The sequence below is a fragment of the Chlorocebus sabaeus genome, chromosome 14 (assembly GCF_047675955.1).
Source record: "Chlorocebus sabaeus isolate Y175 chromosome 14, mChlSab1.0.hap1, whole genome shotgun sequence".
NCBI lineage: Eukaryota > Metazoa > Chordata > Mammalia > Primates > Cercopithecidae > Chlorocebus > Chlorocebus sabaeus.
In genome coordinates, this window is record NC_132917.1 from 216710 (window position 1) to 236842 (window position 20133).

The following is a 20133-nucleotide window of genomic DNA, read 5'->3' on the forward strand; positions in this document are numbered from 1 at the left end:
AAATAAATAAATAAGTAAATGAAAATAGAATGGCAGATAGTTATTCAACAAATACTGGATAGTACGAACCGAGTACGTGTGTGCCCTCTATGTGCTTGAAAGGAAAACCCTGTGTGGTTACAGGCCCTGTCATTGTCCCGTTTTACAGAAAGGAAGTATTCACGGGTGTCTCCTCGGTCTCTGTGGACGTAGCTGTGAAGTTTGAGAAAGTCTCTGCCCTCCCTGTACTCACAGTCCACTTGAGGGCTGGTCTTTACTATTCGTGGCTACTAGGACATGGTAGGAGCAAGTTCCAAGAGAAGACAGGCCCAAAGGGGATGCTCACTCAGCCGGTCACCTGAGTCAGAAGTGCCCTCAGAGGTTGGTCCCTTCAGGAAAGACGTGTCCACCCTCCGGCCCCCCAGTGGTCTCGGTGGGCACCAGATCTGCTGTGATGAGAACAGCCTGAGGGAGCCGCTCTGGATGCCCCATGCTCCTGTTCTGACTCCCTCCCTCATTCAGACAGCAGGCGGGAGTGCTCCGTTAGGATGGAGGCTTAGACAGAATCTGAGAGTGCTTCATGGAGAGCAAACAGTGCTTTCTGCTAACATCGAAAACCAGCCGATGCTGTGACATCACTCACACTCACAGTTACACACAGAGGCTTATCTGTGGGGCTCTGAGAAGCAAAGTCAGGTCATAGTTAAGAAGTTTAAAGCTCATGTCTCCAGTCCCTAGGAGATGCTTCTTATCTCTGTTTGAAATTGACATTTAAAAGTTAATAGTTATGTTATTTAAATGAAATTCCATAGTTAATTTCCATACTGTCATAAAGACAGGCTTTGCAATAAAAAGTTTCTGTAAATGGCAAGCCTAAATAAGCTGCAAAGATGAAGAAGATATTAACAATAAAATTATGTTTTGTGTCATTTCAAGTGCTTTGACTGTAGAAATCCATATTTAATTACCAATATAAGCCCAGAGACTTATATAAGGATATTTTTAACTGTGTTTTGCAGATGAAGAAGCCAAGGTGTGGAGAAGAAAAGGTACTTCCTAACATCACAGAGTGGAAGCACCCGGGTCAGAATTGGAGCCAGAATGGTCTGACCCACTCTTCTATCTCATAGCTCACCACTATCTCATATTGTCTTTTAAAAACATTACTGTGTATCAGTCTAAGGCCGGGCACAGTGGCTCATGCTTGTAATCCCAGCACTTTGGGAGGCCAAGGTGGGCAGATCACCTGAAGTCGGGAGTTTGAGACCAGCCTGACCAACATGGTAAAATCCCATCTCTACTAAAAATACAAAATTAGCTGGGTGTGGTAGCGCATGCCTGTAACCCCAGCTACTCGGGAGGCTGAGGTAGGAGAATTGCTTGACACTGGGAGGTGGAGATTGCAGTGAGCTGAGTTCGCGCCATTGCACTCCAGCCTGGGCAACAAGAGCAAAACTCCGTTTCCAAAAAAAAAAAAAAAGAAAAGAAAAAAATACTGTGTATCAGTCTATAAAATGTTTAAAGTCTTTCTATTTCATTTACTGGATCAAGAGACTACATTTTACTTGTACTTGTTTTTCAGGGCTACTAATGTGCCCTATGGCTAAAAGTCCAAAATTTTCAAAGAATTACCACGGAAACTCAATTTTTGATCTTTAATATATTGAAATTTAATACAGACATCATTTCTGAGTCTCTCATCATTTTTGAAATAAATGCTCAAAGCATGCCCCCAGCCTCACAAGGAGCCAGAGGGTTGTGGGAAGAACGGGTTGTGACTCAGCCCAGTTTAGCAGTATGATCTGTTGACAGAAAAAGGCCCTTCTACAGGGAGGGCCAGGGGACTGGGTGGGCGTGGGGAAAGGGGAAGAGAGGGGAGGGAGGGAAGGGAGAAGGAAAGGGAGGGAAGCCACAGTCCCTGATGAAAATACACTTTCCAGCAGAGGGCGATATTTTTGAAAGCTTTGATTTGGTTGCACATGGTACAAAAATGCAGTCATGATAAGCAAAACTGAAATATGTTTCTTTTATACTACAGATTTATACAGCAGTGAGTAAGAAAGATTGAATAAAGATGAAAGAAGAGTTAGAAATACTTCGTCCTAATAAGGCTGAAGGAATTTAAAACTATGTCAACAGGGCAAATCTACAAAGGATAGTTTAGGAAGAAATGGACTGAAATTTGAGAAGAAAATGATTTGAGCGTACCAGGAGATTCGATTTCCAGTCCCTTGCAAAACGACAGACTGAAGATGAGCATCAGCCCTAAGAGGATCCCTCTGTAGGAGACCTCTGTGAGCATGCACATCCGCCCGACAGACGCCGGACTCCCAGGAGCAACGTTATAAACTGAAATAACGTGAAGTTCTTCTCTACTTAAAGAATTTGGAGGAATATGAATATCATATGTTGCAAAACTGGATTTTTCCACAAATGATGATGCACTCACTGCCCACGTGATTTCAATGTCCACTGAAGGAGAAGGGTGGCTTTGCCATGAGCAGCCCATAAACTGCCAATGACAGCTGGCCGGGTGTTGAGATGTACCTGTTACACAAATGTACATGAGACAGAAGCAGATAAAATGGCAAATGAAAGAAACCCTACTCCTAATGAAAAAAAAGGAAAGAAAATGGGAACCATCAGATAGCTGTAGTTAGACATTCATTGAGAAAATAAAGGAAACAATTTTTCCTAGGTGCCAACGGTAACAACAAGAACACTAGGAAGCCTCTCAGTTTTCACAGATTGCATCTTAGGTGTCTTCAGAGGATATGGCAGTTGTATGCACAAGTACAACCTACTTACCTCAATTCCTATTTCAAATCCCCCACCAAGGCCAGCTATTCCAATGGCTGAGGGTGCAGACCATTCTAATAAAAAAAACAAACAAATGTTATCCTAACATTAAAACACCCTCAACATGTGAATATAGGAGGGAAAAATGCTAAAATCTAAAGAGTGCTTCTATTTAAAATAAAGAGACTTGGTATTTCCCCCTGTTTTAAAGTGTTCTTCAAAAAGAATATGTAATTTTTAAAAAGTTGAAAATATTTGAAAAGTATTAATATTCATTCCCAGTCTCATAGCCTTACAAGCCCACGTCCCCTAATCTTTCTCTGCCAACATGCATAAGACCAAACTATTGGTTCCCTAACCATTAACCATACAGAGCACCTGGTAACGTCAACTGTCAATACTTTTATAAAACAACTTAGCTGTAGCTCCAGTCTTCAGCTAGAATTCTGCCACAGATTTAAGAGATCAGAAGGATTCAACAGAGTTTATTATCTAACAGTAACATAGTAATTGTTTCCATTGTACATTTCTGAGGGCAAAAACTACTCTAACACCTCTGATGCTTAAGCACAAGAAACAGGCTACAAATTCAAGGTTGTTAAAATTCTAACAAGATAAATTACATTTAGTACAGTAATTCTATTTGCCGTGATATGGTTCATTTTAGGATTACTATATGCTTATTTTTCTTGATACACAAACAGTCATGTTAAACAAGTCTAGAAAAATGTATTTTCAATTTGGTGGGGGGATGGTCTGGCCAAAGCACTTTTTGAAAATGGTTGCTACCACGCATACTAGATAATAGAACACTGCTGGAATATATCCAGAACTATCCTACCTAGGCTTAGAGAAGTATGGGTTACAGAAATCAGTGTCTGATAATTTTTGGTTCCCTATGTTAGGAACTGTCCCCGTGTTAAGACGGCTGGTCTTGGCCGGAATCCCGGGGAACGTGTCGTGCCTTATTCGGACAGTTTTGAAATTACTGTCAGTAGAGTCGGCAGCTGCAGCTCAGGAAGAAGGGAGAGAAAAGTAGGTTTTGAAACCAGTAGGAAGGTTTGCTGGGGCTCTGAGACGAGCTCAAGGCTTCGTATTGGCTGTCCCTCCCCTTGGTCAGCAAGTCACCCCGTCAGTGGAGCAGCTGGGGGACCTGAGACACGCGGGGACTTTCTCATAGACTTTGAGTCGCATCTGACAATGGGCCCCCTTGGAATGTGCCTCTACTTTGTTTGGTTTTACTGCTGAGAAGTCTGCCCATGGAAATTTGGATAATGCTTGAGAAAAAGAGAATTGTTTTCTTCCCATTTTCAAAGCCACACACTGAGCTATGAAAACTGATCCATGTAACAAGGAAAAGGTTCTTGCTGACTGTGGGGATACCTTGGGAAGAAATGGTGAATCTGCTGACTGCTAAATGGTGAATCTGCTGACTGCTTTTTCCAGGCCATGTTTCACAAATGCATATATTGTATACTTACTGTCTGTGAGTGTCCCATGCTCTCTCAAAATAAAATAAAATTATGCTAAAAAACTGCTACTAATAGAAAATGTGTGCACTGAACAGCCAATGTTAAATTGGTATAAAAAACATTTTAGTTGGTTTTGACACACCTGTGTGTGTTTTAAATATTACTATAAATGTTAGTACTTGGGATTCATGGCAAATATTTTGATTTAATCTATGAAGAATCAAGTAGTAGATTTCATCCCAGAAAGTAAAACCTGATGATACTGCTCTTGATATGATTCTGGCTTGGGAAAATTCTTCAAATGTCACAGTTTTTATGATCTACCACAGAAACAAAGAAGTTCACACATGGCCCCTTATTTTCACATCAATTTCCATAAAACAAAAGAAAGTAGCATACCATGAAGCTGAGGAATAAGAATTCATATTAAACAAAAGAAATGCACATGCTGCCATATTTAAAGATTTTCTCCGTGGAAGAATTACAAAATGCATGCAAAACAAAGTTAGATCTACGTGTCGTGTCTTGTCTAATATTTTGAGGACAGAGAGAGACAGAAAGGCTAGTTCCCGTGGCTTGTTCACTGACACCAAACTGCACGTTCAGTCGAGTAGCCCTGATTACGTAAGTTTTAGTTGATATGCAGGAAACCTGTCCTACTCGCTATGCAATGTGTTCACATGAAAACAGACAGAACAAAGAATGAAGATTCTCTGCTCCAGTGAACAGACGCCAACTTACTTCCATCTGGAAGGCGCGCCAGTACAATCCCGCTGCCTCCTCTGGCGGTCACCAGGAACCCGGCTTTGATCACAGACAGAATTGCAAGGCCTTTAGCTTTCGCAATTACATGAGCTGTTAACGTGGAAAACAATGGGAAGGTAAGTATTTTGATCTATGTGCCTGGATAGACGATCAAGTGTTAAACAGAGTCAGAGTTAGGAAATACACCTAATGTAAATGATGAGTTAATGGGTGCAGCACACCAACATGGCACATGTGTACATATGTAACAAACCTGCACGTTGTGCACATGCACCCTAGAACTTAAAGTATAATTAAATAAATAAATAAATAAAACAGAGTCAGTGTACACAGAGGTTCTCCCTAGGAACTCAGGGCACACAGGAGCAATGAACAAAAGTCAGTCACTCAACAAACGGGCATGAGGCCTCTCTATTCCCACATGTGTTTTTTGTGTTTGCTATTTTTGCAGTGCTAAACACAACATCATAAATATTCTCAAATCCTGTAACTGACAAAATAAATTAGATATTTGAATGAGATTTTATTGATATCTGCTAGTATTGCAAATATTTTGGCAATTTCAATTAATTTAGGATATAGTGCACAACATAGAAGATAAAAGTTACGTTTTCAATGAAATTAAGATCCATATAGTACTAAGGAGAAACTTTAAAAATTACAAAAAGGCAGCATGAATTAGAACTTTGATCTTAAAGCCATGTAGCTAAATTAACCTTGTATTAATTTAAAAAGTTGGATTCAAAAACAGAAAAATTAAGTAGTTTTTCAATGTTAAACCATTTTTAACTTTATAAAATGATCCGCAATAGCATTTGAGTACCACTTAACTATTAGTACACTGATAATATAATTCCATTTAAAAATATTGGTTTATTCACATTTCAGAAATGTTCATTACATAAAATGAGGGTTATTAGTGTATGTATCCAATGAATACAGTCCCACAGGATTCTGTGAATTTGTGACACAATGATACATCGTTCAAACTAACAAGGGAAGCCTATCATATAACTTTAAGGTAGCTTAATTTATTATTATTTTTGTCAAATATTCTGCCAAGGAAGTGAAGTCAGACCTGGGGCTCTAGTACACAGAGCAAAGGCTTTGCAGATGCCCCAAGAGAACACTAAAATTCTCATGTAATTATGCCACCATTTCAAAGTTTAAACTAAGAACCGACTCTTAGAAATAATTCATCCAACACCGTGAAGTTCACATGCAGAACATTTGTGGAGCTGTTCTTAATAAGAAAGCTACAGAAAATAAAGTTGCATCCTGGATGGCTGTCTACTAAGTGTACTTTATTTTTGTATTTTAAAAGGTTATAATTATATTGTAATAAGATTAAAAGCTGTATAGTATGTCATGCAGGTTTATTTTTATAGCCACTTGTTGGCAGAATGTCTTCCTCACATTCTATTCTCAATGCTTCCAGAGTTGCTATTGCCCCTATTGGGAATACTAGATATTAACAAAAGCATGTTTTAAAATGAACATATTCCACATGTCAATTATATTTTTATAGATTTCCACTCAAATTCAGGGACACTAAAATAATAATAATCACTGAATAATCTACCAATTAGCTTTTGATTTATAACATAGAATGTACCAATTATAGATTTAATTGCTAAATTAAGTTTCACTTACTTCTTAGAATCCTAACATTAGAGGAGGCCAAACACACCACTGGGAAGGTCTCAAGATCTAGATGTCTTGCTTAAATGTTTTGTAGATGCAATTGCTTATCCTATGAAATAGCATCTTTGTTTTAATGTAAATATAATGCCCCCCACCAGACTCCAAGGAGAAGTGGGCCTGGATCTCTGTTGGCTGTGGAACTTCTGTCTTTGCCACACCCACGCCTTGGGGTAATCTATTACTTAGACTAACATGCAAACAGAATTTCTTTTTCTGAGCTTCACCCACTGACAGGGGCTCCTTCAGAATACTGATACTGAAAATCTAGTTTTTCTTGTTGAGTTTTCTTTAAGCTCTAAAGCAGCGCTTCTGAAACTAGTGTGTGTGTGTACTTCACTGGGACCTTGGGAGGAATGCAGACTGATTTGTGATATCTGACCAGATTTCTCACAAGCTCCCAGGGGATGTCAAGCTGCAGATTCAGACTGCACCTGGAGTAGCAAGGCTCTACCAAGCACTGTTTCCTCAAGACAGGAGGAGTCACCGGGCCAATGCAACAATAATTAATATCATGATTAAGATTATTAAAACAATAACAAATTTTTAAAACATTATTTAAAGTTTTATTACATAACTTTAGATATCTGGCTTAGAAAAATTAAACTTATCTCTTTAATGCAGGACCCAGAGTCATGTACTCTGATTAAGAGGGAGGCTGGTCTGTAACAGTGTCCAGGCTAATTGGCATGAGACAAGTATTCTGTGAACACCCTTTGGAAATAACTAGAAGTGCTGATGAACAGATAGTGGTTTTCAAAGGCTCCCCTTTGGACCGATCTTATGTGTCACTGACTACTTAAGAATTACATGAGAAACACGTTTAAAACATGCGTTCCTGGACACACTGCACTAAAAGTCTGATTCGGCAGGTTTGGAATGAAGCTTAAGAACTGTGCTTTTATGGTCTAGGGGATACTGATGCACATCTGTGTTGGGAATTACTGATTAATGTCTTAAACCACTAGAGAATGTAAATGTCTTATGTGGAAGGAGGAAACACAAAATTAAAATTTATGTATGAGATTAGTTGGTGAGTTTGCGAGGTTAGCTAGCAGAGTCCTTAGCACGCAATGTGAAGGACAGACAAGGCTGCAGAGAGCTGAAGTGGAACAGGAACACGTGGTGTTTAGGGCACTGGCACCCCGGGGTGGGAGGCAGGAGAAAAAGCCTAAGCAAAAGGGAGAGACAGGGAGGGAAGAGGCCCTGCTGGTTTGCCTGGTCTGCAGTTGGCCCTGTCCAGACCCCTTGCACCTGGAGTAGCAAGGATCTATGAGGACTGTTTTCTCACGATGGGAGAAGTGACAAGAATGCAAAAATAATTACTATCATTATTAAGATTATTCTATCAATAACAAATTTTTAAAACAGAGCTCAGAGTCATGTGCTGTGATTGATTAAGAGGGAGGTTGGTCTGTAACATTGCCAAAGTGAATTGGCATTTGGATCTCCTTTGCATGAAACAAGTTATGCTGTGAACACCCTTTGGAAATAACCGGCAGTGGTAATGAACAGGTAGTGGTTTCCAGAGCATCCCTGGATCAGCCATGAGAAAAAAGGTGGAGGAACTACTTGTTGGCATTGATAGGTGGCTTCTGCCTGAAATGGAGTGTTGAACAATGCAAAAAACAACTTAGGAAAAAAACATTTAGAGATGAACAGCACTCATCCTATTTACCTACCAGGAATGATCTTATCAGGTCCATTTCTGGAAGTTATTTCTGTGAATTCTCTTAATATTTTGGCAGCCTTTTTTGCTTCTGATTTCAAATTGGAAGGTATAGGGTTATTCACTGAAAGATAAAAAAAGATATTTTAATCAAAAATTCTGCTAAATAGAAGTGAGACATTTATTATAATTTCATTCTTCCCATATACAATTGTCAGAAGTGTTTGAACCAGAGAGACTCCATCTTGAATAGGAGCTGGGGAAATGAGGCTGAGACCTACGGGGCTGCATTCCCAGGAGGTTAGGCGTTCCAAGTCGCAGGATGAGACAGGAGGTCCACACAAGACACAGGTCATGAAGACCTTGCTGACAAAACAGCATGCAGTAAAGGAGCCGGCCAAATCCACCAAAACCAAGACAGCAATGAAAGTGACCTCTGGTCATCTTCACTGCTCATCATACACTAATTCTAATGCGTCAGCTGCCAAAAGACACTCCCACCAGTGCCACAACAGTTTACAAGGGAACATGTAGGGAAGTTACCCTACATGGTCTAAAAAGGGGAGGAACCCTCAGTTCTGGGAATTGCCCACCCCTTTTCTAGAAAACTCACAAATAATCCACTCCTTGTTTAGCATGTAATTGAAAAATATAAGTATCCTTAGTTGAGCGGTCCATGCCACTGCTTGCCTATTGAGTAGCCCTTCTTTATTCCTTTACTTTCTTAATAAACTTGTTTTCACTTTATGGACTTGCCCTGAGTTCTTTCTAGCGCGAGGTCCAAGAATCCTCTCTTGGGGTCTGGATCGGGACCCCTTTTTGGTAACACAATGAAGCATTAACACAGCATAGCCTATCAAAGGAAATGACTTGGAAATGCTCATTGACAATATCATCTCTCTTTCTACTGATAAATAAAATCTATGCTGAGAGTGGGAAACTCTAAACTCTCAGAATCTCAGAAATTATAAAATCCTTGGGCCCCAAAGGATGTTAAACAAAACCTGGCCAAACCTCCGTTATGTATCTTCTTCCTGCAATTAACAGACTTCAATACTAACTTAAAATAAGAATTTAAAATTTAAAAATAAATATATTTTGTATCTATAATATGTAGTATAAAATTTAACATATTTTGTTGTTCTTGTCAAAAATGTTGGAACTGGCTGCCTGTAGACTTTCCAATGAGTAAAACTCTAGGAGACTTGGGAATTGAGTCTACAAGTAATGCCAGCCTGCATTTCTATGGCACTTTACGTTTTTAGTGTCACCTGGACATTTATACACTCATCGGAGGGCTTGTCATAAAAAAGCTCACATAATTCTTCCAGCTCTGAAGTGTATCAGAGAAGATGGACTATTCTCTTGTCACTAGACGAGGAATCAGCAGAGCGAAGAAGCTGAGTGGTTTCAGTGCAGGACCACAAGAGCCCTGAGGCTGAGAAGTTCTTGTCTCACTGACTACAGTTAAGAGGCTCGTGTGTGACTGTACTGCACGATGTCAGGATCTGGAAGGTTGAAGGCATTCATTTCCACTGTTTCACCTCAGTAATTTACAGAATGTAGACGAAGTACGCTAATGGAAGCTTGCTTTTGTAAAAGGAAAATAAATCTCAGGACCCCAAAATCACCAAGCCAAGGGAAAAGTCAAGCTGGGAACTCTGTCAGGCAAACCCGTCTCCCATTTTGTTCCTAAAAAGATAGCTACAAAGGTAAGCTACACACTTCCCTCACAATTTGCCACAAGGAAATTCCCTGTGGACAAAAGATGGAACTCAGACTCTTCCCTCTGCTCACGTGAGACAAATGCCTATCTATTGTTTCCTTTGCACTGTTTGTTTCACTAAGCCAGACTAAGGCGTAAGTGACTATTCCTGTAAATTGCATACTCAAAGACTAATCAGAAACTCAAAAGAATGCAACTGTTAGTCTTTTATCTACTTATGATCAGGAAGCCCCCTCCCCACTTCGAATTGTCCCGCCTTTCTGGATCTAATCAATCTTACATATATTGATTGATGTCTCATGTATCCCTAAAATGTATAAAACCAAACTATACTCAGATCATCTTGAGCACAGGCCGTCAAGACCTCCTGAGGCTGTGTCATGGGCCGCCCTTAACCTTGACAAAATAAACTTCTAAAATTGCCTAAGACCTGTGTCAAATCTCAAGTGTAAACTCATGGTTTGCTCTTTCAACAGATCAAATGCTCAAAGAGCATAGGGAAAAAATCCCTTTCTTTTATTTAAGAAAATATAAATATTTCTAATAAAATGTGATGTATTTTGGTGCTTGGTATGTTTGAAAGATGTAATTTATTTTAAAAGTGAAAACTGGCTGGGTACTCCCAGCACTTTGGGAGGCCAAAGGAGGAGGATAACTTGAGGCCAGGAGTTTGAGACCGGCCTGAGCAACATAGTGAGACCCCATCTCTACCAATAAAACATTTTAAAAATTAGCCAGGCATGGTGGCGTGCACCTGAAGTCCTTGCTACCCAAGAGGCTAAGGCAGGAGGATTACTTGAACTCAGGAGTTTAAGGCTCTGCAGTGAGCTATGACTGGGCTACTGCACTCCAGCCTGGGCAACAGGGCAAGGCCCTGTCTCAAAATAAAATAAAATTTTAAAAAGTTAAAACTGACTTAGGGTCATTTTGCAGTTCTATTTTAATTTATTTAAAAGATGTCAGTATCAGTTGTTTGTGGCTCAACACAGGAGTATTAGTATCAAATCAGGAAAGAAATCCATCCCAAGAATCATCAATGGCATTAAGTAAGATAGAGGAAGGTATTTCCATAGATACTTTATGCAAAATTAAGTGTGCATGATGCATGTGTGTAGCTCTTTACTCCTTTTAAAAACAAGTGGCATCACAGCATTAGTGTATTTTGGCACGTTGCATTTTTAAATTATCTCAGAATAGTTAAAATATTGCCTCTCAGTGTAGGCTTTTCAAATCAACTTCATGAGACACAATTTACAAAATGAAACCTACCTGTTACAGGTATAGCTCAGTGGGCATGGAGAGAGAGAGGTAGAGACCACCCCTGATGACTCCATCCATGCCCTCTGCAGTGGTCACTCCTGTACCCAGTCCCTGCCTCAGGTTGGTGCCAATCTGAGTTCTGTCACTGAGTATGAATTTTGTCTGTGCCAGAATTTCCTGTAGTCATCAGTGTGTGTTCTTTTCTATCTAGCTTATTTTACTCACATGAAATTACTTAGACTCACTCACATTGCTGCATAGATCAGAAGCTCTTTCTTTTTGAGTGCCAACTGGTATTCTACTGTGTGGACATAGCACAATCTGTCCTTCCAGTCACTGTTGATAGACAATTGGGTTCTTTCCAGCTTTTGGCTATTATAAATAAAACTGCTATAAATATTCCTTTGTAAGCCTTTTGTGAAAAAATGTTTTATGGCCGGGCACGGTGGCTCATGCCTGTAATCCCAGCACTTTGGGAGGCTGAGGCAGGAGGATCACCTGAGGTCAGGAGTTGGAGACCAGCCTGGCTAACATGGTGAAACTCCATCTCTACTGAAAATACAAAAAATTAGTCTGACGTGGTGATGCGTGCCTGTAATCCTAGCTACTCGGGAGTCTGAGGCAGGAGAATTGCTTGAACCTGGAAGGTGGAGGTTGCAGTGAGCCAAGATGGTGCCTTTGCACTCCAGCTTGGGCAGCAACAGTGAAACTCCATCTCAAAAAAAAAGAAAAAGAAAAAATGTTTTATTTCTCTTGGGTAATTACCTAAGATAGGAATTGCCAGTTCATGTGGTAAATGTGTATTTAGCAATGTAAGGAGCCACGTAAGCGTTCTCTAAAGTGATTATACATTTTAGGCTTCCACCAGAAACTTTTATAAGAGTTCTGGTTATTCCATACTCTCACGAACACTTTCAGCGTCCAGTTTTTAAATTTTTAGATATTTTAATGGGTACATAGTGGCCTTTCATTGTGGATTTAATTTTCATTTCTCAGATGACTAATGATGTTGAACACTTTTTCCTATATCTTGTAAAGTGTCTGTTTAAATCTTTTGTCTATGTCCTTTAACCACTTTTTAATGGAGTTGTTTTTTTGCTTGTTAAAGTAAGTTTTTTATAGATTTTGGATATTAGACCTTTGTTGGATGTACAGCTTACAAATATTTTCTTCTATTCTGTAGGTTGCCTGTTTTCTCTGTTGATAGTTTCTTTTGCTGTTCAGAAGCTCTTTAAGTAGGTCCCATTTGTCAATTTTTGTTTTTGTTGTAATTGCTTTTGGTATCTTTATCATAAAATCTTTGCCAGGGATTATGTCCACAATGGAATTTCCTAGGTTATCTTCCAGAGTTTTTATAGTTTTAGGTTTTACATTGTTAAAGCAGGCTAAATATGACCTGAGGACTCCATACTTCAATATTTGAGTCCTTGTAGACGAACTGCAACCTAACTTAATATGTAGACAAGATTGAGAACCTAACTTAGAGTATGCATCTGTAACAATAGCTCAGTCTTGGCCAATCCCAGCAGCCATACTTCAACCACTCACACACTGCTGAGTGTTCAAATAAGGCAAATGATGAGCTGTACCCAATCCAGTTGTTTCTGTACTTCATTTCTGATTTCTGTATATCACTTCCCCCCCCCCTTTTTTTTTAAGTCTATAAACTTGTTCTGACCATGAGGCATCCTTGGAGTCTCTCTGAATCTGCTATGATTCTGGGGGCTGTCCAACTTGCAAATCATTCATTGCTCAATTAAACTCCTTAAAATTTAATTCGGCTGAAGTTTTTAACAACATTCAAGTCTCTAATCCATCTTGAATTTATTTTTTTGCATATGGTGTAAGGAAGAGGTCCCATTTCAGTCTTCTGCATATGGCTAGCCAGGTATTCCACCACCATTTATTGAATATGGAGTCCTTTCCCCATTGCTTATTTTTGTTGACTTTGTCAAAAATCAGATGATTGTAGGTGCGTGGCATTAATTCTAGGCTCTTGATTCTGTTCATTGGTCTATGTGTCTGTTTTTGTACCACTACCATGCTGCTTTCATTACTGTAGCTTTGTAGTATAGTTTGAAGTCAGGTAGCATGATGCCTCCAGTTTTGTTCTTTTTGCTTAGGATTGCCTTGGCTATTTGGGCTCTTTCTTGGTTCCATACGAATTTTAAAAAGTTTTGTTTTCTTTTCTAATTCTGTGAAGAATGGCATCAGTAGTATAATAGGAAGTGTTGAATCTATAAATTGCTCTAGGCAGTATGGCAATTTTAATAATATTGATTCTTCCTATCCTTGAGCAAGGAATGTTTTTCCATGTTTGTGTCATCTCTGATTTTTTTCAGCAGTGCTTTGTAATTCTTGTTGTAGAGATCTTTCACCTCCTTGGTTAACTATATTCTTAGGTATTTTATTTTTTGTGTGTTAAATAGGTGTTTTAAATTGCATAATCTGCCATTTCTAGATCTGTTTTTGACTGATTCTTCTTCTAGCTCTGCGTTATGTTTTCCTGTTTTTACTCTTTTCTAGTAAAACAGCATTGTAGATATTACCATGTTGAGTGCCTAGATTTCATTGCTTCCCTTAAAAGTGCTGACACTTGTGTTAGCAGGCAGTGAGTTACTTGCAGATCAGCTTGATCATTTGTTGGTTTATTGTTGTGTTCTGTTTGTGTGTCTAGAGTAGTCTTTAGAACTATTTTACCCATCAGGTGTGTCCCTTCTGGGTTCTCTCCTGGGTGCCCTGGTTGTTTAATAAGCTCTCCCCATTGTGACTATTTGGAATGGCTGTCCCCAGCCTGATGCAAGCACTGTGAATAGTTCACCTCAAAGCTTCATGGCAGGTGTTCTTGCCCTGCTTTGCAAATTTCACCCTACACAGATAGCATTTAATATTCAGCCAAAGGCTCAGGGGGATCCCTTTGCAGATTTCTGGAGCTCTTTCTCTCAGCCGTCCCTCATTGCTAGTAACATGCTCTGCAAATTCCAGTTACCTCAGCCTCTTCAGACTATTTCTGTCTCTTCGTTTCAGCAGGAGCCTGGGCTCTGGGTGCCCCCTCCTTGTCCTGCAGTTTAGGAAGTGCTCCAGGCAGAAAATGGTCACTAATGGAGTTCACCTCCTGTTCCCCTTATCTTATGGATCTCAGACATGTCCAACATGCGCAAACAGTGCTCTACACACAGTTGCCTATTTTCCTAGCTGTTTACCATGAGTGTGAGTAACAGGAGCCGTTTCACTGCCATGGCCAGTAGCTCTCAAGTGCATTTTCCATTTGTTCTTTTATGATGAGCAATGCTGACTACATTTCTATCAAAGGTTTTTCATGTACCTTGTCTGTTTACAGGGGGTTTCTCTCTGTTTCGTATTATACATTAAAAAATTAATATTTTTTCTGGAATATGATTTAAAAACATTGACTCCCCGTTACTTGTCTTTTGAATTTGCTTTTTTTCTGTTTTTTCTTAATGAAATCAAATGTGTCTTCTATCTTACAAGGATCTTTTAAAAAAACACAGTAATTTTCAATTTAAAATGGGAAAATAAGCAAGAAGAGCTAGGAAATAATACGTAAAGGAAGAACAATGAGAGCCCAGCCTTGACAGAATCTGTGACACATTACAAAGCCTCAGTAATTAATACATAATAGCAGATGCAAATGTAGGACAAAAATTAATGTACAAAGAAGAAAATTCAGAAATTGACCCAAATATATTTTACAAATTTAATATATAATAAAATTGACATTTCAATTCTATGTTGAAATGATGAATTGCATACTAGATAATGTTCATTTGGGGAGAAACACAAAAAATTAATTCACGGCTCTGTGTTACAGAAAGATAAACTCCAAATTCATTGAAGATGACACTCCAAATTCATTTAGAATGTCAAATATCAAATTATAAAAGAACCAGGAATTATAGAATTTTTTTTCAACTTCATAGTGCAGAAGACCCAAGTATGGCAACAAAATTTCTATATTTCTATATTTTTACATGATCAGCAATTATTTGTACAAAGCACAAGTACACTGTAAAATACAGGAAAAAGTATAGATATGCAAATATGAAGGATAAAAAGCATCTATAACATTAATACCCACCAATACTACTGCCTGCATTTCGATGTATGCTTCAACTGATTCCTATTGCTAAACATGTAGACTGATTCCACTTTTAGCTTTTATAGCCATTACTGTCAGGTGGTAATTATCTTGGGAGAGATGCTCTAGATGTTCAATACATTTTAATTACATATATACATATTATACATATATCTAGATGCTGGATATATTTGAATTAGTTCACTGGAGTGGAAACTTGTTCTTTCTGCTGCTGAATATTTCATCTACTTTATTTCAGAGGCAGCACAACTTGTCTGCTTCCATTGATGCTGCAGCCATAGTATCCAGAGTGGAGTGGGTGACCCGAGGCTGCTGTATCAGGACAACATTCCTCTTTGTGCCACAGCAGGGCTTTATAACCAAAGCTGGTCCAATAACAGCATCTGATGGAGGACTTGTGTAGGAGCTGCCAGAAGAACGTTTTCCAAGGCACTTCTGTTTCCACTTGCTGTGGGATTTTTGTCTCCACGGGGGTAGAGTCTGAGAGCAAAGCCTTGGTAGGGGAGCCTGGCAGGAGGTGGAGAGAGAACCTGGGCTCTGCAGAGCCACACTGAAGTCACAGCAGCTCTAGACTTCTTCGTCAAATGGACCAGCAACATCTTTTTCTGTTAGAGCCAATTTAGACTAGATTTTCTGATACATGCAACTGAAGCACTGTAAATAATACATAAATCTTATCCCCTCAGAAGACTTTCTACTTTGAACTCTCAACCAAGCAGTATTAGAGCAGTCAAATAAGCAAATTCCTCAGTTGAGAGTTGATCTTGCAAACATCCTGCTGTAGGGAAAGGTCATGGCCTGATTTGTAAACACGGGAAGAGAGCCATTGGACTTGGGAATCAGATGCAGCCTCGCACAGCTGCAGACCACAAGACTCATCCTAGACACAGCCTGTGTCACTGTGATCCAGCTGTTGACAAGGCTGGGCACAGTAAGGACATCTTCAGTGTGTCAGTTGAACTACAGAAAATGTTACAGATTCTAATCAAATTCTGATAAAATCATGCCTGGTCATAGTTACATGCAGTGAATTTCTCTGTCAGAACAAAAACATATGCAAATAAAAATGTAGATATAAGCCTCAAATCCCATCCTCAGCATTAAATGATGGCTCACCCATTTTTCTTCTGCTATACCATAAGGCATATAGAGCATGACCTGTTAAGAGTGCTGATGTCCCATTCTATTATATGGCCAAAGTTACGAAGACACAGGTCATTACTAATGAAGTCTCTTAAACCTCATATCGTGGTTAGAATTTGCACTCTCATAAACATCTTAAGCCCCTTGAATCATGCAAAATCTCTATAAATATTTAAGTTTTTTCCTAAAAAAAAAGGGTGGCTGACAAACCTCAAGCTAATAAACTTTCAGATAAAGTTTTCTTTAAAAAAAAAAGTTAAAATGTTTGAAATTTTCATAGTAACACATTTTTTAAATTAGAAGGGCTTATAAAATACGGTAAAAAAAAATTTTACTTTGGAAACCTCAAAAGTGTAAATCAGCTTAAGATCTGGAAATAATTTTAGGTATTGATCACAGGTCTATAAACTCAATGCTAGAGCCACTGGGGGCAAACACGGACATGAGAATCCTACTTGGAGCCAACTGCCACCTGAGGTGAGAAAGTTGACTACAGTTTCCAATCTAGTCTTCCACGGAGGGTCAGGAATGAAAGCAAGAAGACCCAAGGGCCCCTCTCCACCACTTTCATTACCAGAGTTCAGATTCCCAAACTTTTGCTTCCCTTATATTATTTTCTTCAATGGACTCTAATTATGAAAGGAATACTTACAGGAAAGCAAGCTTAGTAAATTTGGTTTTCCAAGTTCTTATTGATTACATATTCATCAAATTATTAAACCTTATACTTTACGTGAAATGGAGATTAACTCACTAAACTGATAAAATTCCATCTAAGATCAAAGGAACTAGAATGCTGCTAAAGATATATTTAGAATAAGTTGAAGAAATCTTAGCCAAAAGAAAGTGTTGTAGCTAATCTTTGAAGAGGTTTTCAAATGTTGCCTTAAGCTACTTTTATTAACAAAACTGCATTCTGAACCCCACTGCCTGACAACTATGGCCTTTGTTTCTCAAGTCAATTCTTACCTTTCTGTGGCCTTGGTTTAACTACTTCCTTTGTTTTAAGGAAACAAAGCTTGTCAGTTCTCAAAATAAAAACCTGTCTCTCTGGTCAGATCATTAAGTTCCCCAGTCATACTTTAAACCAGACTACCATTTGAACATCAAGTGCTAGCCTGAGCTTGTTTCCAGTCCCCGGAACCCAGCCACAGGGGAAGGAAGAAGACAGAGAGAGGTTTCTCTGCTCCCTTGGGAGACAAGAAAGCCCTTTATTTATCCCTGCCATCCCTCTTCTCCAGCTGAAAAGTGTGATCTTGGTACAGAGCAGGTCCACACATGCCACACTGGTCTGATCGTTTAGAGTAAAGAAAATCTTTTTAAAAACTTCATGTACTTAGGTCTCAAAGAGCAGAGAATTACGTCTCATCATGATGCCACTCACTGGCAAATAAGCTGGCGTGCACAGGGACTTGTGAGGCTCTCAGCAGAGTCAGGGCAGCAGTTATTTCCCTTTGACTGCATCAAAGTCCTACGTTTGTGTTGACATGCCAGATCCTTATTTCTGCGGAATGAGAAATCTCCTGAGAATAAAGATTTCCTAAACAGAAGTATCAAATCACTTTTGATGAGCAAACATTAAACTTTTTTTTTTAACTTACAAAGAATGTGGGGTAACATTTACTAGTTCTACAGAAATTTTGTTTACATGGAACATTAGTGAACTAAATAACCAATTCTCCTTAAACATGATAGACAGGATGGAGGCTATCACTCTGATCATTTTAACCTCCAACATAGTAATTTATAAACATCAATCGCTGCACAAGTATTTTAATAAGAGGCCAGCCCATGGGGGTAAACAGCACCTTAGCCTCGAGACCTGTTATTTCTCTCAACTGTGTGTACAGATTTTCTAAGTCGTTATGAATTCAGATATTCCCTACATCTCAATAAAAACACCTAGGAGAACGAGAAATCAGGACATGCATCTCCTGTAAGCAGAAGAGAAACCGAGCACCTACTCTCTTGCGGGGCAGCTTCCTGTCGCTTTCCAACTCAGCCTCCATGGGGGCACGAGCATATTGGTTCAAATGAAGTGAAAAGGACACATCTCTGTCCACAGTGTAAATCCCATTTCCTTACGGTGGTCAACCGATTCAGACCAGTTTCACACTTCCTTAACGAAGGAAAAACTCAGCAGCCAGCGCTCAGGCCCCGGGATCTGAGAGGACCCGTGCTTGCCACGACCCCGCGGCCCAGCGACCCCCGGCGCCAAGTGTTGGGGGGACTGGCCCTTCCCTTCCGGGTGTGAAGGGCTGGCCCTTCTCTTTCAGGTCGCGGGGCGGGCAAACTCGAACCTCGCCGGAGCCCTACTCAAGGCCTCCTCCCTGCGCCCGCCGCGGGTTCCACGCGCACTCCAAGCGCGCGCACGCGACCCAAACTTCAGAACCGCCTCCGTGGGACGGAAGGATGGTCCCTGACACCTGGCCATTCAAATATCAGGAAGTTAAAAATAACACGACCATCGTCAACATTCCAAACTTCGGGAAAGCTTTTCTAAAAATGGAAAAGACGGTGGCTACACTTCAATCAAAATCGCTGTGGTCAATCAAGTCCTGGGAGCTGCTCTAGCTCAACTTTGGGCGGTTTGCGGTTAACAGACGCGCGACCTAGAAACCCCAGAGGCATCGTCGGTTTTCCTGCCCTCCTCCTCCCACCACCGCCCAGCTCCTGAGAGGGGAGGGGGCGGCAGGACAGGTGGGACCCCGGTACTCACTGGTGCCCGCCCGGCCGTGGCGCCCGGTCCCAGGAAGAGGAAGGCGCGCCGCCCCGCCCCGCGGACTGGGAGGCCCCAGTGAGGGCGGACCTGCGGCAGGTGAGGGAGGCGGCGCAGGACACCTGCCGTGTCTGTTTGGCGGACAAAACCCACGCGCCCGCCGGGCCGCGCTCGGGCCTTCGCCCCCGGGGACTTCGGAACCGCCCCGTCCTTAAGCTCGAAAAGCCCAGGGCCTCGCGGCGGCTCCAAGCACGGCGTTGGGAGTGGGGGTCCCGGGGGGCGCCCAGGCTCAGGCCCGCCCTGGTCCGGCGTGGACCCTAAGGGGCTCCAAGGCAGGTTCCCCCGCCTGACCCAGCCAGCCTCTCTCTGCGAACTCGGACGACGCTCGCCACAACCCGCCAGGTGCGCGGGACTCGCGCTGTGCCCCAACCCAGGTGGGCCGTCCGCGGAGCCGCCGAGCCTGAGCCCGCCCCGCAGGTGACTCTCGGCCCTTTCTGGTAACCTTTATCTCCCGCGGTTCCTTCCTCTCCAAGCGACCCGCAGCCCCGCCCCCTCCAGGTGACACCCCCCCACTCCCCCCGCCCCCTCCAGGTGACTCCCCCACTCCCCCCGCCCCCTCTAGGTGACCCCCCCCCCCCGCCTTCTGCGGCCCTACTCCCTCCAGGTGACCCCACCCCGCGGTTCCTCCTCCTTCGGACAACCTGCAGCCCCGCCCCTGCAGGTGAACGACGGCCCAGTCCTCGCAGCTGACCCGCGGACCCTCCCCACCCGCCCTCAGAC

At 41.2% G+C, this 20133-nt stretch overlaps 1 protein-coding gene across 5 annotated transcripts in view; it reads right to left on the reverse strand.

Moving 5' to 3' along the window:
* The window catches only part of SH3YL1 (SH3 and SYLF domain containing 1), a 49322-nt gene extending 29417 nt beyond the window's left edge, over positions 1 to 19905 (reverse strand). The window contains exons 1-5 of one of the 5 annotated variants that reach the window (XM_007971664.3): positions 19354 to 19905; positions 18019 to 18138; positions 8399 to 8509; positions 4992 to 5105; positions 2788 to 2852 (exon numbers count right to left, since the gene is read on the reverse strand). In XM_007971664.3, coding sequence (XP_007969855.1) covers positions 2788 to 2852; positions 4992 to 5105; positions 8399 to 8509; position 18019 — 291 coding nt within the window. In that variant the 5' untranslated portion in view covers positions 18020 to 18138; positions 19354 to 19905. Of the gene's footprint in view, positions 1 to 2787; positions 2853 to 4991; positions 5106 to 8398; positions 8510 to 18018 lie in introns of all 5 variants that reach the window. The other 4 variants (XM_007971660.3, XM_007971662.3, XM_007971663.3 and 1 more) reach the window with 4 other exon arrangements.
* Between the last annotated feature and the right edge of the window lie 228 nt (positions 19906 to 20133).